Here is a 16,175-nt window from a genome sequence, read left to right on the forward strand (position 1 = left end):
ACCCGAAACTGATGAAACTGAAAGCAGAATTGCAGAATCACGATTTGAAAATGTCCGCGTGCTGTGTGGCATATCGCACCGTCTTGTCGAAACCACATGTCAGGCATGTCCAAAAAAATCGTCAATCATCACACGCCAATCGCAGTAACGTTCCGGCCATCGTCGCTTTTAAAGAATTACAGCCCGATGATACCACCGGTCCATAATCCACACCAAACAGGGACTTTTTCGGGATGCACTGGTAGCTCTTACAATGCTTCTGGCTGGTCTTTACTCTAGATGCGGCAATTTTGCTTGTTGATGTATCCATTCAACCAGAAATGAGCTTCGTCACTGAGCACAATTTTTCGATAAAAAAGTGGATCTCCTTCCAATTTTGCCAGCGCCCATTCACCAAATGTTAGATGTTATGGGAGATAGTGTACACCAGCCGTATCTTATAAGGTTTTACACCCAAATCCTTACGCAAAATTTTCAACGTAGTAGAGTAATAGAGGCTCAATTGCTGCGAACGGTGGCGAATCGACATTTCACGGTCATCAGTAACACTGGCGGATACAGCCGTAATATTTTCTTTGGTCCTCACTGTACGTTTGCGTGTTAGTGGTATAATGTCCAATAGTGTAAACTGGGTTCGAAATTTAGTCACAAGCTTCCGAATAGTTGCCTCAGTGGGCCTACGAAACAACCCATAAATTGGAGGATGTGCCCGATGCACTCTCTTAACCTAACATGAATTTTGATAGTAAAATTCAATAATTTGCAAGCGTTGTTCGTTTGTAAGTCGATTCATGATTAAATTATAGACCAAACTGAACAAGTTTGACAAAGACGCAAGACACTATTCACGCGTAATTGTCAAAAACAGTGTTGCCAAAAAGATACCACGAAAAAAATCGCTCGTTAGCTATTAAAACTTTAATCAAACCAATATGCAGCATAATTCTAACCAATCAAAAGTACTAACATGGTGTTAATTTTGACTTATACTCGAGAATTTTCGAGTTCAAGAATGAGAAACTAGTCTCTAAACGCCTCACATACTCATTAAGCACTCTGTATGTCTTGATTCAAAAAGTCATTTTGTTTTCTATGAATAATGAATTTCAATAGACACTTATAGCTTCTGTAATTGATATAATACTTCGGAATATCAAGCAACTTTTGGACTTGACACAAATTCACTACATTTCGTAGATTTGCTTAAAATAAGGAGCTAGGGAAAGACATATCTCAAGTTATCTCTTTCACAATTATTCACGATATGTGTAGTACCGGCTTAACACAAGTAGTCGAGCTCACAATAACTATATTATTTGGCTTTAGAAGCAGGTTTTTTTAGAACAAATTGATAAATTATAATAATAAGTAAAACATTCATGACGATTGATCGTTAGAAATCAGCAAAAAAATCGCTTTTTGTGTCTAGTCACTGTCGCTTCATCTTCAACAGCAGTTATCATTAATATAAATAAATGGAAAGAAAAATCATTAATATAAATAAATGGACAGAAAAAATAATTGCATCCTGATTTTCGAAAATAAATCATATAATTCAGTTGTGTAACTACTCATAACGTATTATGCTTGCTTCAATTCCAAATATTTTCGCATGTATTGTTGATTCCGAAAAAAATAGAATATGCAACGCTGCACTAGAGTTTTTTTTGTCACTAGTCTAGCTGAACGCCTCGACAACTAAATAGAATGACTTTAGTGCCTTGATACATAAATAATTATTATTTTTGTGGATAAAGGCAAAGATAAAACTTTGATATTGCTTTAATAATCTGATCTAATTATGGTGATCATGTAATCAAGTAATTTTTTCAAAATTTAACACTGAATTCATGACATCTGTGTTTGTTTTCACCACATTTATACGTAGTTTCCATTAATTACGTGAAGTACACTCTTAAGTATTAACATTAACTGTGGTTATATCATTTTTTATAGATTGAAAGATTGATACTAGTTCCAACTTTGTTGAGATCCATTCTGATGTTCGTGCAGATGAATGTAAGTAAACTATTTCAGATATTTGTTAAAATAATTAATCACTATAAGGATATTATTCTAAACTAAAAACTAAAAAGGGATGAGCAGCTAATATTGAATTATTATCATATAAACCCGACACAATTTGATTATTTTATTACGGTGAATCATTCCGCATGGTTTCTTTTGGTCATTTTCTATTAATTTTCATGTCTTTCCACTTCTCTCTTTATCTTTGCTCATTTTCACACATTGTTGATCTTCTTGAACAGTAATTTTTTTTTGTTTTCTGTTAGTTGGTAATCCAATCTTATCCTAGATTGTACTTTTGGTCTACACTCAATTGGAATCCAATTGTCTATTTTTTTTTATTACGGAATTTGGTTGCCGTATTTTTTCGTGTACATACTCTGGGATTTTATGGACTTAGTTATGTTTTTTCGTTCCATTATCTCTTTCAATTCGTTATTTACTAGCCTTCTATATTCTATCTCATCTTCTTGGCATCTTTATTTTTAACATTCTACAACAACAAGTCTAATGGTTACTTTTTAGAATCTCATTTGAGTTTTAGTTTTTAAGTTCTTGTCTCTTTTATTTTTCCAGTCTCTTTTTTTCCAGATTGTATGCGGTTCTTCACTCCTTCTAATCCGACATTTCTTTTTCTTACTATGGTATTGAAGTTATTCACACTGTAACTATAGTTATGTTTATTCAATTTAATTTTTCTTTTGCTTTTATCATTTAATTCTAATTTCTTACTTCTAATTCTCTTCTTTCGGCTTCTTTCATTAACCCGAGGGTCTTCCTGTCTCACCCATGTCCTCTCTTAAGCCTTCTGGGGTTAAAACTCTCGCTTTTGATATTTTCTTTGCCATTTTTGTTGATTTGATAAGATTTATTGGTATTTCCATATCTTCAATGCACCCTATTATACATTGGATGAAACATAGTTTATTTTGGGACATGTACATTTTAGGTTTCTTGGCATTTGTAAATTTTATTGAAAGGCTTCAGATAAACGAGAAAATAATAAAAATAATAAAAATCTTCAATAGTTTGGTGCACGCCTGAAAAAACGCAGCTCAAACAATAGTGAACCGAGCTGCTCCAAACAGAAGTTAGTCGATGAAGTCGAATAGTTCTTCACAACTAGTTCATGCAAATAAGGAAGTTATATTGCTTCTAATACTCGTATTGAGCTCATACGCTAACTTTCTCGATGTATTACAATAGATTCAGCTCGACGAGCTAGAGTTCAATATCTAACTAATCATCCAGTATGTCAAGTCGATTTCCAGATAGATGTCGCATCTTTTTGAGTGGTGAAATAAACTATTGATGTATAAAATAAGTTAGTCTATGCCTGTACCCTTATCACCAGTAAACCAAGTCATAACAATCAAAAACAAACTGTAATCTTGGAATTACCGATATCAAACCAAGAACCAGTTGATCAAATTAAATAGCTAATGTCTAAATAAAGTAAAGATGAATCTTACTCAGGAATCAGTGGATCAAATCGAATAGTTGATGTTTACCTAATGAAGTTTACCTGGAAAGTTTCAACAATTCTTCACATTTGCAAACAAGAAAGCTGTAATACTTCGGCCCAGGCTAATCTTTCTCTATCTCTTATAGATTTATCTCGAGGATCTAACATCGACATATGTAAAAAGTTGAATTGAACTGTAGCAACATAGTATACAAAATAAATCATCATCTGAGTATAGCCACTAACATCACATTCAAAACAAATATATGGAAAATCAATTTTTAAAACTTTGCTGAAAATGCTGGTATAAATATTTTTCACATAATAATTCAAGCTGGACGTATTATTTTTAAAAAACTTTATTTTCAGAAAGAAAAACGGTTGCTTCAGAATTTGAAAACGTGGATATGTTCGGGTGAAACATTGGTAGTGTCTTTGGTAGAAGAGTTTTTCAAGTATTTTCCTGAAAATGAATTCCAATTATGTAACTTTTATGGAAGTACAGAAATTATGGGAGATGTAACATATTACGTTATCAAAGAAGTTGAGCAGTTCAAGAAAACAAGTAAAGTACCAATAGGTAAATATTGATAACAATCATTTTTAACATTAATAATTTTATAGCCAACAAGAAAAAATACATGTTTGCATGAAAATTTATTATAATTACGATAATTAGGCTTACGTATGATTTATACAGGATGGAACACAACATAACCACATTTTCTTCGTTTCTAGATAGAATAATAAGTAAATAGAAGTTTCCTTATATATATATCATAAATACTTATGTTAACAAAAAATACTTGAGAAACCGATAAATATACTTTACAAAAAATGTTTATAGAGGAAAAATAACTAAATTTAAATAATTTTGCAATAAGTTTTTAATCGTTGGCTAATATAACTTGAATAATTTTTCAAAAATTATCAACAATTTTCTATCCATTCTTATTCTAGAATGCAACAAGTAAAATTAGTAAGGTAGAATCAAGTGTCTGGGAATTTATGTAAATCATGAGTTGACTTTATCTTAGCATTATACGTCCTATGGCAGTCGAACGAACATTTTGAATATTATTTCCATTGATTCAGTTCGACCACTTTTACGTGCCAAACTTTTTTATACGACATACAAGATATTGTCGCGAAAATTTCTATTAGAAGTTTCTTTTATATAATCCGTAATATTAAGAAACAAGAATTAAAACAATCAATCTAATATATAAGGTTATGATAAAGTAATGCACAAAATTCATCAAACTTACAATATTTTCTTTTGGAAAAAATAATTAAAAACTCATCAAACTGTTTATTTCATGCATTATAAGTAAAAAAAATAAAACGTCGATTGTCATATAACATAATCAATATGTTTTTTCAAATAAATGTTTTCACATCATTTTATAAATCCCGTTTTTCTGCATTATTATAAAATAATATAATGGGTCACAAGAGAATAAAACAGATTGTTTTCGACCATCTGCGCAGTTAATCGATTCATTTTATGTCTAACGTCTAACACGACTTCTTAAATGTCACCACAGAACAAAATCAAGCACGATAATATCAAGTGACCTAGATGACTATTTCATTAATCCACGTTTTCCCATCCACCTCATTTCAAACTGTATATCTAAAAAGCTTCGACCATTAATATAGTGGTTCACCATATTGTAGGAACCAAATACTGGGATCCAAGATTCCTCTATTATTCGGACCCGGTAACAGGTCCGAAAGCACTATTAACACTGTTAAATTCCCGCGAAAGAAATAAGAGGCAATAAAACTTCTCTTGATGATCCTTATCAAAAATTTAATTTTTTGAACGCGCTGAGTATCTTTCGCCAAAAACAACGTTGCCTATGTCTGAAAATACTACACTAGTAAAAAAGTTGTGCGCCTGCTGAGTAGGCGGGATTTCAGCCGTCTAAATAGTATTCCGCTTATTATTTTATAAGTGACGTTCAGTAGAGAAATTCTTCTGTAATTGATACTTTTTAGTTTTGAACACTCTTGTGGCTCTTCATTGCTTTGATGATGACCTCTATTTTCTTCCTGGTAGTTTCAGCTGCGTGGATACTGCTCGTACGTGAAGGTAGGCCACTGCTCTTCTCGACACTGTCAGTTCCGAGGTTTAACAGGCCTTCAAAATACTCAGCCTAACGTTCTGCTACTTCCACTGTCTCCACTAGCATCTCTCTATCACTGATATATACCATATTCGATTTGGCTTGGAATCTTTAATGTACATTGATCTAATAATAATTCTTTAATGCTCTGATATCAGCTTCTGCGAGTTAAGTTTGTTGTTTCTCGAATGGACTGTCTTTCCTTGTCTCGCCAGTCTTTGCCTGTACGTAATTTTTATCATGAACAGCGCCTCTGTAAGTCCTCACGTTCATGACGTCTATTCCGTGTCTGATATAAACAATAACGTGGTCTATCTAATTTTTGGTGACTCCGTCAGGTGACTTCCAGGTAGTTTTTTGGATGTTCTTTGTTTGTGTTGATCTGTTTGTGTTTTCTCGGTCCACTTTTGCGTTCAAGTCTCCAAGGATGATGTTCACGTCATACCAAGGTGCGCTGTCATACACTTGTTCCAAGGTATCATAGAAGCTGTCTTTGTGTAGTATGAAAATGCTTGACATTGAGCAGAAGAATGCACTTTGATAGCTTTGAAGTCATTTACTCTATATAGCAAGTTGTTCTTTACTACGAAAGCTGTTCCAAAGGTATTCTGACTGGCTTTGATGGTATCTGAGTCTTTCCATTGCACTTCCTGAATAGCAGCTACATTAACTTTGTACTTGAGGAGTTCGTTCTCTCAAGCTCCAGCTCTTGATGGGGTGCGAATATTCCTTGGGCAAAATTCCAAAGTCCTGTTCCATTGTAAGGTCCGTTTCCATTTATTCTGTCCTATTCCGAGGCTTTTGATACCTATGTTCGTAACAGTTGGTCTGTAATGGGATGTATTCGTTAGCCCCAAGCCCATGGAAGGGGTCATTATCTTCCTGGTATCCAACCACCAGAAGAGCTCTCTTCACTACAGCTATGGAGCTTCTTCTGCTCGCTTATGCACTTTGTCGGCGCTGTTGGAGTAGCATAACAATAACCAACTATTTTTACTGTCAGTATATGAAAAATAACTCGTTTGTCTGTTAAGCAAAGGGTATTTACGACAATAATACATAGAAACTATAATATTTTTCTTTATATATAATTAAAACTAATATATCTGTCCGATTAATGTTAAATTTTCACAAGCGATATCGAAAACATGGCGGAAGCTAATATAATTACCATAGCAAAAGAATTCTTAACCTTTTAAAAGTTACCCTTAATCCTCCCTCGTATTTGATTTGACGTCTAAAAAAAGCTTTTCACCTTTTCAGGTATTCCTTTGGACAATACAATCCTTTATCTTCTGGATAAAGACTTCCGGCCGGTAAAAGCCGGTGACATTGGCGAACTTTTTGTTTCCGGATCAAATGTTGCTGCTGGTTACGTCGGCGGAAGAGATCCGGAAAAATTTCTCGACAATCCATTAGCAATCGATCCTACATACGGGAAACTATATCGTACGGGAGATTATGCTAGGTTGGAAAAAGAGCTGCTATATTACGAAGGCCGCACAGATTCTCAAGTTAAAATCAGAGGGCATAGAGTAGATATCGCAGAAGTCGAAAAGGCCGTGAACTCTCTTGAAGGGGTGAGTGTCGGAAAAGCAGGGTCATTGGTAGGTTATATAGTATTAATAAAATTACTTTTGAAACAGCTGCTGGCAATAAAAATTTAATTTAATAACTAAATAAAAGATATGAAATTGCACTGCAATTTAACGCTCAAACAATTGAATTGAATATACCGGGACAAGTCATTGAATAATATCAAATGACAAAAAGAAGCTGTTATCTACTATATATCTAAAATAAATTTCAAAATGGATTCATCACAATCGATGGATAGAAAGGATAATCTTTGATTGTTCATAAATTCATTTTCATGATTACTTTTGATCTGATAAAACATAGACCACCGTAAAAAAATGGCGAAGATATGAAGACTAGAAACTTACCTTATCAATAAGAAAGAATTTTAGCGGAAATTCGGAGAATTGAAATCAAGTTCTCTATTAAGTACACTTTGTACACCTCACAACTACTAATTTCATCGCTGGGACTTTATATACTTTAAACAAAAAATGAAGAAAGCTCAAAGTTTGAACCCAGAGTACTGTAATACCAGCTGCCACGTCAATATACAATCCAATTAACACTAGCTATACCTATTTGGTTTTTCTCTATATTCATTGTTATTTATTTCATTATATACACATTATAAAACTATTTGAATTTTGAGGTTAAGTGTCATTTTTATGATTAGTTGCTATCCATAATGATTTTAATTTTTCTCACTGACCTTTCCAATTCAAAAGGGCTCAGTTTTCCGTCAAGCTCAGTTTTGCTGTTAATATAAACAAAGTATGAGGGCAGACATTAAAGGCTGCGGCAGTGCATTTAAAAAAGCCATCTTCCTCTCTGTGGCCCGGAATTCACACATATTTATACTCGACGAAAAAACTCATAATGTAATCTACAAAATCAATACTAGATCAATATTCTGCAGTTATATCTTTGTAAATTGTTAAAATTCAAAATTACTTATTTTGGTTTCAGAGAAATATATTCTAACGTTTGTTGTTGTATCTCAATAAAGTATATTAAGTTTTTGACCTCATTGTATGTATTCATTTTTAAAAATTGGTAATCCCAGTGAAGCACTGAAATATACTCATCATATTTATTAATTTCTATTGTAATGATACTTATTTAATGGCTTCAATGCAAACGAAGCCGCGTGTTTCATAAAATTATTCATTTCCAGGTAGACAAAGGTGTTGTTTTGTGTTATAAGCCTGGTGAAATCAATCAAGCATTATTAGCCTTCATAACAACAACAACTGCAGTGAGTGAACACCAAATTGAAAATATGCTCAAGGACAAATTATCCTCTTACATGATTCCTCAAGTGATTCTAATAGATAAAATACCTTTGCTCGTTAACGGCAAAGTTGACCGGCAATATTTGTTGAAATCCTATGAAAATACTGATGACAACGGTAAGTTTTTGAAAATAATTGCATATTTCCATTTATTACAAATTGAAAAAACTTTATGCGTGTTCAAGGTAATCACCACCTACTTTAAGGCACTTTAATAACCAAAGATTCCACAATTCCAAAGATTGATATCATGTTTTGGAAATTCAAGAAAATTGATGATTTGCTTAATCAATCGCATCCTATGTAAATATTTCTTCAAGTTGAAGAATAATCGGAATCACTATAGCCAATTCAAGTGGGGTGGATGTACAATAACAGTCACTAATCCTGTATTACGAGAGAAAACTGCGTACATAACTTTCTCCATAGACTTTTTCTTCTTCTCATTGTTGGTGGTAGAGAATTTTCAGGAATCCTATACCAAATGTACAGATTCCAAACTCAACTTAAATATTTTTTCAATGTATTTATGATTGAAGTTATCATTATTATTATTATTTTAGAAGAAACGGTGACCGAAATGGAAATTAGTTACGAAGGAGTTCCTTCTCATCAATTAGAAGCAGCCAAAGCATTATTTGAAATTGTTGCAAGTGTTCTAAATAAGCCAATACGATCGAAAATTTCAGTAAATTCCAATTTTTTTGATATCGGTGGAAATTCGCTAAATTCTATTTATACTATTTCAAAATTGAATGAGCAAGGTTACCATATAAGTAAGTTCTAATATAATTTGAATAAACAAACAAAAATATTTACCGGATATTTCATAATAAAGGTGTACTGTAATATTTAATTATACATTTATCAAAATAATATGCGGTTTCAATAATATTTCTGTTTCCACAGCTTGATTTTATCTATATAGGACATAACTGATTTGCTATTATATTATCTTTTGTAGGAATCAGCGATTTCCTTTCTGCTATTGATTTTGGCGAGGTTATTCTAAGAATGACATCGAATAATATATTAAATATACAGGCGCCTTCTTTTTCTCGTGATTATTTGAAACCATGTTACAAAACTAATGTATATGAGTAAGTATTTGTTTCACATCTTGCACAACTTGCTATATTTTTTCAACAGAGCCTTGTTTTATTTTTTTAATACTTATGTGAGTACTGTACTTTCCCGTTTTGTCACGTGATACTGGTCACATTGACAAAACTTTGGAAGCTAATGGTGCGTGATTTTTATTAAAGCTAGTAGTTGTGGGTTAATTTTCAATGGAGTGCAGAAATAAACATTTTCGGCATATTTTACTTTTTTATTTCCGTAAAAGAACGAAAGCTGCTACGGTTCACAAAGAAATCAGAATTGGTATAAAAAATTCCGTTCTGGAAATTTTTCCTTCAAAGTAAAGATGAGCATCGTTCTGCTGAAGTTGATGATGTCCAAATAAAAATCATAATTGATGAGAATCGTCATATAACTGTTCGATAGATTGCGAAGAGATGTCTTGGGCTAGTTAAGAAGCTTTATATTTGGGTGCCTCACGAAAGGAAAGAAATTTATTCAACATAATGAATCAACATTTACAATTTGCACCTTAAACGAAATGGAACCGGCCCAAATCGTCAAATTTGACCTTCAATCGTTCAGTTTTTTGCTGACAAGAATCAGAAATTTTGTGAGCGCGGAATAATGAAACTGAAAGAAAGATGGCAAAATTAAAATATATATTTGATTGAAAACTATTCTTTGTTAAAAAAAGTGTTTTATTCTATACTACAAAACCGAAATTACTTTGTCGACAACCCAACAAGTTTGAGATTTCTCTACTACGCGGCTTGATGTTATTAAATATTTTGATCCCTCAAAATACTACACGTAATAGACAAATAATCTGTAAATGATATTGGAGCAACTATAAAACATAATACGATACGTATCCACCACCTGAAACACACGGTCCGGGTTTTGCCCTCAAGATGTTCGTGAAATGGCGCCACGAGAACAGTTGAAAAACTTATTATCATCCTCCTTCAACTAAATGAAGTATAGAGTGCCCAACAAAGTTCTTTTTTTTCTAAAATAGAATGAGCCCAAATAAATACTACCAAGCGAAATTAAACGAAGAATGGTTAGTTTCTTAAGTCTTGATAATTCCCATATTTGCATTGATGGTAAATTAGAACCTACCATAATCTGCATAGTTACCCAGCACTGCCAGATCTGAGCAAAACTAGGACCGGACGTTCGCTCGGACCGCGTCACTTATCCCCAACCTAAAAGGTTGAGACATAGCTTAAAGTTGGAATCCTTTTATGATAATAAATTAATTCAATCTAATATCTCTATTTCGGAAATCATCTTATTGACAAAAGGCATTCAATTTTCATAAAAAAGTAATAATTTCGTCAACAAAAATATTAAATTTTATCATGACATGATCTGTAACTAACGTTTTGAAATGGTTTTGTCATCGTCAGTTGGTAATTTGTAAATATTTCGAATAATCTTGCTTGTTTGTTGCACAAATTTAATAATTTAATGATATATAGACTGGAAGCTTTCAGAAATAAATTGAGAAGCATAACTACACCCCAACTTGATATTTCCAAAAAATTTATTTATAAAGAAATATATGGCACTGCAATTTTACCTTTAGCTCAGTAAGATTATTTCCACGAAGCGTTCTCAATCTGTCACAAAGCAATCGTTCCACATGTCACAAAGCTATGATTTTTAATAATGTCAACAATGGCAATTTTTGTTTGTCACCAAAGACAACGGTATCGGTATCGCTTTAGTTATGCATCATTCAATCTTCATCTAAAATGAATTATGTAAATCGTTTCTTAGCGTTTTACAATCAGTGTATATTTCTCATTCCATTTTAATTTCAATTTCTCTAAATCATAGAATATCACCTACAGGAAGAGCTATAGTGATACTAATGGGATTATTTTCCAAGATAACAGAATGTTTTTTGTTACTTGATAAGATTGTTTTGTGAAGAACCAACCAACTACTGCCGAATCAGAAAACATTTGCAAGAATGGAGATACTATAGACGTATCTCAACTGTGAACACTCTCGCACAAGTTACAATTGGAAAAAAAACATTTCAAAGATCTTAAAAGATCGTCCTGAAAGAAGTACTTGTGGTTTGTCTCTGGAAATGAAAGTTTCAAAAGACGCAGCTCACGGGATTATTGGAAAGTCCCTTCTACATCTCATTAAGCTTCAAAATGTACTCCTACCAGTAGATCCGGGATCGCAATTAACCTTTTATATTATACTTAAATATTTTAATACATTTTTATAGTTGAAGCGTGCTTTATCTAATAAGGTATTACAAATCTCCAGAAATAATTGCAATCACGTGTCAACTTTTAGGAACTCTAATTAGGTCTAACCAATTCAATTTCTGCAACAATGTGGTGTCTAGCTTTCTTATCGCCTCTAATGATTGTTTATATGGGTATTAGGGTGATGTACGACAATACTCAGCATTACCTCATCTATGAAATTCTATGAAATGTTCCCAAGATTCTAACCAACTTAGAGAATAGAAATATTAAGGCGAATTACTTAGTTTTCAACTTCTTTGGACAAGTTTTATTGCTACATATTTGTTTATTTCAGAATGATAACTTCTAGTTTCTATGAAAAAGCCGATCTTGAACAATGGTTGAAACCTGATATCAACGTTTATGATTACGCCGAGCTATTGGATAAAATCTGGGATCCTCTTCTTGAGGCCAATTTGAGCTTTATCATCAAAAATGAATATGGCAAGGTCGTTGGGGTAGCATTGAATTTTGATGCTAGGGACGAACCAGAAGTTGAAATATCATCTAAACTCAGTGTTATATTTGAATTTCTGGAATTCCTGGAAGCGCCTATCAGGTAATAAAAAGAAAATAATAATATTCGATTATTTATATAATTATAACAAAATGTAGAGATTATCAACTTCCGCCTGGAAAGGGATCAGTATTACATTCATTCATGATGGCAACTGATTCCTCCTTAACGGCTAAAGAAAATATAGCAGTGATGCAATATGCAGAAGTAGAAGTCATGAAAATGGCGAAAGAAAGGAATTTCAAAGGAATATTCACAACGAACACGAATCCTTTAACACAGGTGAGGAGATTATGATAAATTAATTTGTATTAAAGACGTTTTCTTGAAGAATTATCGAATCGAATCTGGTTTATTCCGTTTATGATTCAGCTTGCTCTATTTCAATGCTTCAAATATTATAATACCCTCTGTCACTTCAATACGACAGTATTTTATTGTATCTATTCTACTTATTCTGGAAAGCTTTCTTTCTATTTATGCTCTTAGCGATAGCGACACTTTTAAAATGTTGGAAAGTCGAGATGTATAAACTTTCTTGAGTATAATCCAAAGCTACAGTCATCAGTGAAAAGCGATTTCTCATCGCCTTTTATGGCGATTGTACACAAGAGAAATCGGTTTAAATTTTGCGATTCCGCCGCTTAGCAAAGTCAATGAAGACAAATAAGTTCAATTACCTCTCACTTATCCTACACAAAATAAGCGACAACTGCTTGTAGATGCAGAGAAGCAGGAATTGGTTGCTCCGTGATTTACCTGCATTGTAGTGGACAAACAAGGAACAAAATCGCAAGAAGCGACATTTTATTCAATGATAATGATAATAATGTTTCATATATCTCAGCATCATTTCCATCGGTTCGATAGTCTTCAAAACCCTAATAGTTGACAAAGAAGAATTTTAATTAGAGTTTTAGAAAAACACGCTTTGATCCAGTTAGAGTTAGTTACACTTAAAAGTAAAAAAAAATATATTTCAAAAAAACTAAAACGTACGCATATAGAAATAATCAAACAAACATATAACAAATTAATGTCAGTATTATAAACAAGCATGGAGTTTCCCATGACATTTTAAAATTAACTTTCCAGGTTATATCACTTGCTGTTCTGTAATTTGCTCATCCCTGATTTTGAATATGCTGAGAATTATTTTTTACTATTTACTTCGATTTTTGGTAAAAGCGTACTTTTTAGTTTTTTCAAACTATAATTTTGACTGATACAGCATCGTTTACCTCCCAGCCTTCTTCAAACTTATGAAAAATATTACCAAATATCTCCGAAAATATTGATTTGAGAGAAAACAGTTTCAAACAAAAAACGAAGCTGATAAAAAGCTTTCCAAAAAAAAGTTTTACACATTTTCACATAATACAATTTTTTTGGCTACAATGACCGAAAATGTATGACAGGAGTCAAATTGACTAACTCAACCTAACCTAACCTTCACCAAGTAGGTAAGCGCCGCTCTCCTCGAAAAAAATTTGACTCCTACCGAGATATTTTGGTTCATAACAGCCAAAAAAATACATTTACTTAAAATATGTATATGATGATTTTTATAGAGCTTTTTAGCTTCATTTTTTCAAAAGTAAATATTTCCAGAGATGTTCGAGCTGAATTTTTATAACTTTGAAGGGGGGGGCTGGGCAAATTTATCGGTAAAAATCTATATTATTTATTAGAAAATAAATTTATTATACTTATTTTTAGCAACTTGGTGCAATGTACAATTACCAGATTATGTTGGACTATCAAGTCAACCAATACGAAGCCAGTGATAAGACAGGACCGTTTCGACTAGCGCCAGACAATCAACGGGCCATTGTTAATTGGAAACCACTAGAATAATGTTTGAATATTAAATCTATTCAAATAAAAAAATGAAAATAGTCGAATTAATACTTTCTTGTATTCATATGATGAATGAGAGAATAGATTTGGTGATATCAGTTGACACAATGTCAAAAGCAAAATTTACGACACTGTTGTAACATATTTCCTGAACCGGACAATACAAGTGAATATGGTGATAACAATTTCTGGCTCAAATTGAGTATTTTCTGACATGTAATAAGAAAAAAGTAAAGTAATATACAATTATTTCAGCGTTTTAATGTTTTTACCAAGTGGGTCAGAGCCTTTCTTGAAATTCATTAAAAGAGAAACTGAAGCGGCTAATGCATAAGCGCTGCAGTGCTGCGGAGCTCTCAGATATATCAAGGACCAAAAAAATGATCGACCAATTGAATAATCCAACTGCCTGTCGATTCACGCTGTTGCAGTATTATTCATCTGGGATACACGAATGTGTTCTAAGCGCTGTATTCAATTCTGCAAAATACCGTCAATAGCTTCTTTTAAGCATTTCTTAGAAAGTTTGCTATGCATGATGTAGTGGTAGTAAATTCGGCCAGATAGCAGGCAGATGGATTTTTGGTGTGGTAAAGTGGACCAGAAAAATTTGGGATGCATTATTTGTACATGTACGGATAGATTTAGGGTACTAGTATAAAACCAAAAAAATTAATTGAGGTATTATGAATAAAATAACTAACGACTAACTAAAACCTAACGTAATCTGGATTGTGACACTTTTTGGCCGAATTTACCAGTGAATTTATCTTTATGAAACCGTGGGTCAGATAATTAATTTGGCCGCCTCCAGCAGGATCTATACAGATAAGTTAATTACGGACTAGGATACTATAATGACGAAAGAAAATACACAGCTGCGTAGTTTTTACTAATTTTGGGAACTAATAAGCTACTTTTTATTACTTATTTCTTATCATTAGTAAGAGTAAGTGAGGTGCTAGATAGAGTGATTCATTTTATAGAAGGTAAGTGGAAGACAAGTGATTTAAATGCTTTAGGGAGTTCGTCTTTAAATCTGAAGACGTTACATGAAGTTTTTGTTCCATAATTAGTTCTGGTTCCGCTATTGCTCTGTTACAACATCAAAATCAATATTTAGTATTCTCATCATGTCAGTGTATTTTAATTAAAATGCATTGCTGCGATCCTTGCCGATTTTCAGCATTTTCTATTTTTCCTCTTTTTTGTTTTATCCTTGTCGTGTGTCATGCCTGGAAATGGAAAAAAATGTAATATGTTGAAGATGAATTGGAGAAAAAAAAGTCTACTTCATTAAAAAAAACAAATAGTCAAAAAGTGATTTAAGTTCATTATAAAAAATTCTCAGTCCGGCACTGTCCTGTAACCTCATTTACAACGATTACATCATCAAGAAATTTCCAAAATTGCAATTTGCATCCACTTTAGCTATACAAATTGCTCTCGTGAGAATTTTCTATTTGAAAAATTCTAAACATTTGTTAGCTAACTTTCATCACATAATCTATTATAAAATATTATAAGTATTTGCTACTTAACAAACGATTATTAATTTCACATTTATTTTAAGTATCTGTAAGTATCAATTGAAAGTAGTATGATCTAAAAACTACATTAGAAATATTAGGGTAGGTAAAATACAAATCGTTTTGATCAAGTTTCCTTTTTCATCAACTAATATTCTAAACATAAAATTTTGTGTGATCATTTTCAAGTTTCCATCATAACAACTCAGTTAAAACAAAAATTGAACAACATTATCTGTCATCATTTAATTTAAGTTAATAAATTTTGAATTCTTTCACTCTCATGTTTATAATATCAGGTTAATAACTAATGTGAACATAATCGTATTTGATTTAATTACGTTGAATTGTTGTGCCATCTACTGGTCAGTAGTCATTCTTCAGAATTAGAATTAACAGTAAACGGAAATAT

The 16,175-nt window shown here is 32.5% G+C and overlaps 1 protein-coding gene across 1 annotated transcript in view; it reads left to right on the forward strand.

Moving 5' to 3' along the window:
* The window catches only part of LOC130900552 (beta-alanyl-bioamine nonribosomal peptide synthetase ebony), a 45,208-nt gene extending 30,725 nt beyond the window's left edge, over positions 1–14,483 (forward strand). The window contains exons 6-14 of the mRNA XM_057811250.1: positions 1,957–2,019; positions 3,863–4,073; positions 6,889–7,205; positions 8,381–8,615; positions 9,062–9,274; positions 9,463–9,598; positions 12,153–12,416; positions 12,473–12,656; positions 14,094–14,483. Coding sequence (XP_057667233.1) covers positions 1,957–2,019; positions 3,863–4,073; positions 6,889–7,205; positions 8,381–8,615; positions 9,062–9,274; positions 9,463–9,598; positions 12,153–12,416; positions 12,473–12,656; positions 14,094–14,231 — 1,761 coding nt within the window. The 3' untranslated portion in view covers positions 14,232–14,483. The remainder of the gene's footprint in view (positions 1–1,956; positions 2,020–3,862; positions 4,074–6,888; positions 7,206–8,380; positions 8,616–9,061; positions 9,275–9,462; positions 9,599–12,152; positions 12,417–12,472; positions 12,657–14,093) is intronic.
* Positions 14,484–16,175: the final 1,692 nt, after the last annotated feature.

The sequence above is a fragment of the Diorhabda carinulata genome, chromosome X (assembly GCF_026250575.1).
Source record: "Diorhabda carinulata isolate Delta chromosome X, icDioCari1.1, whole genome shotgun sequence".
NCBI classification, from domain to species: domain Eukaryota; kingdom Metazoa; phylum Arthropoda; class Insecta; order Coleoptera; family Chrysomelidae; genus Diorhabda; species Diorhabda carinulata.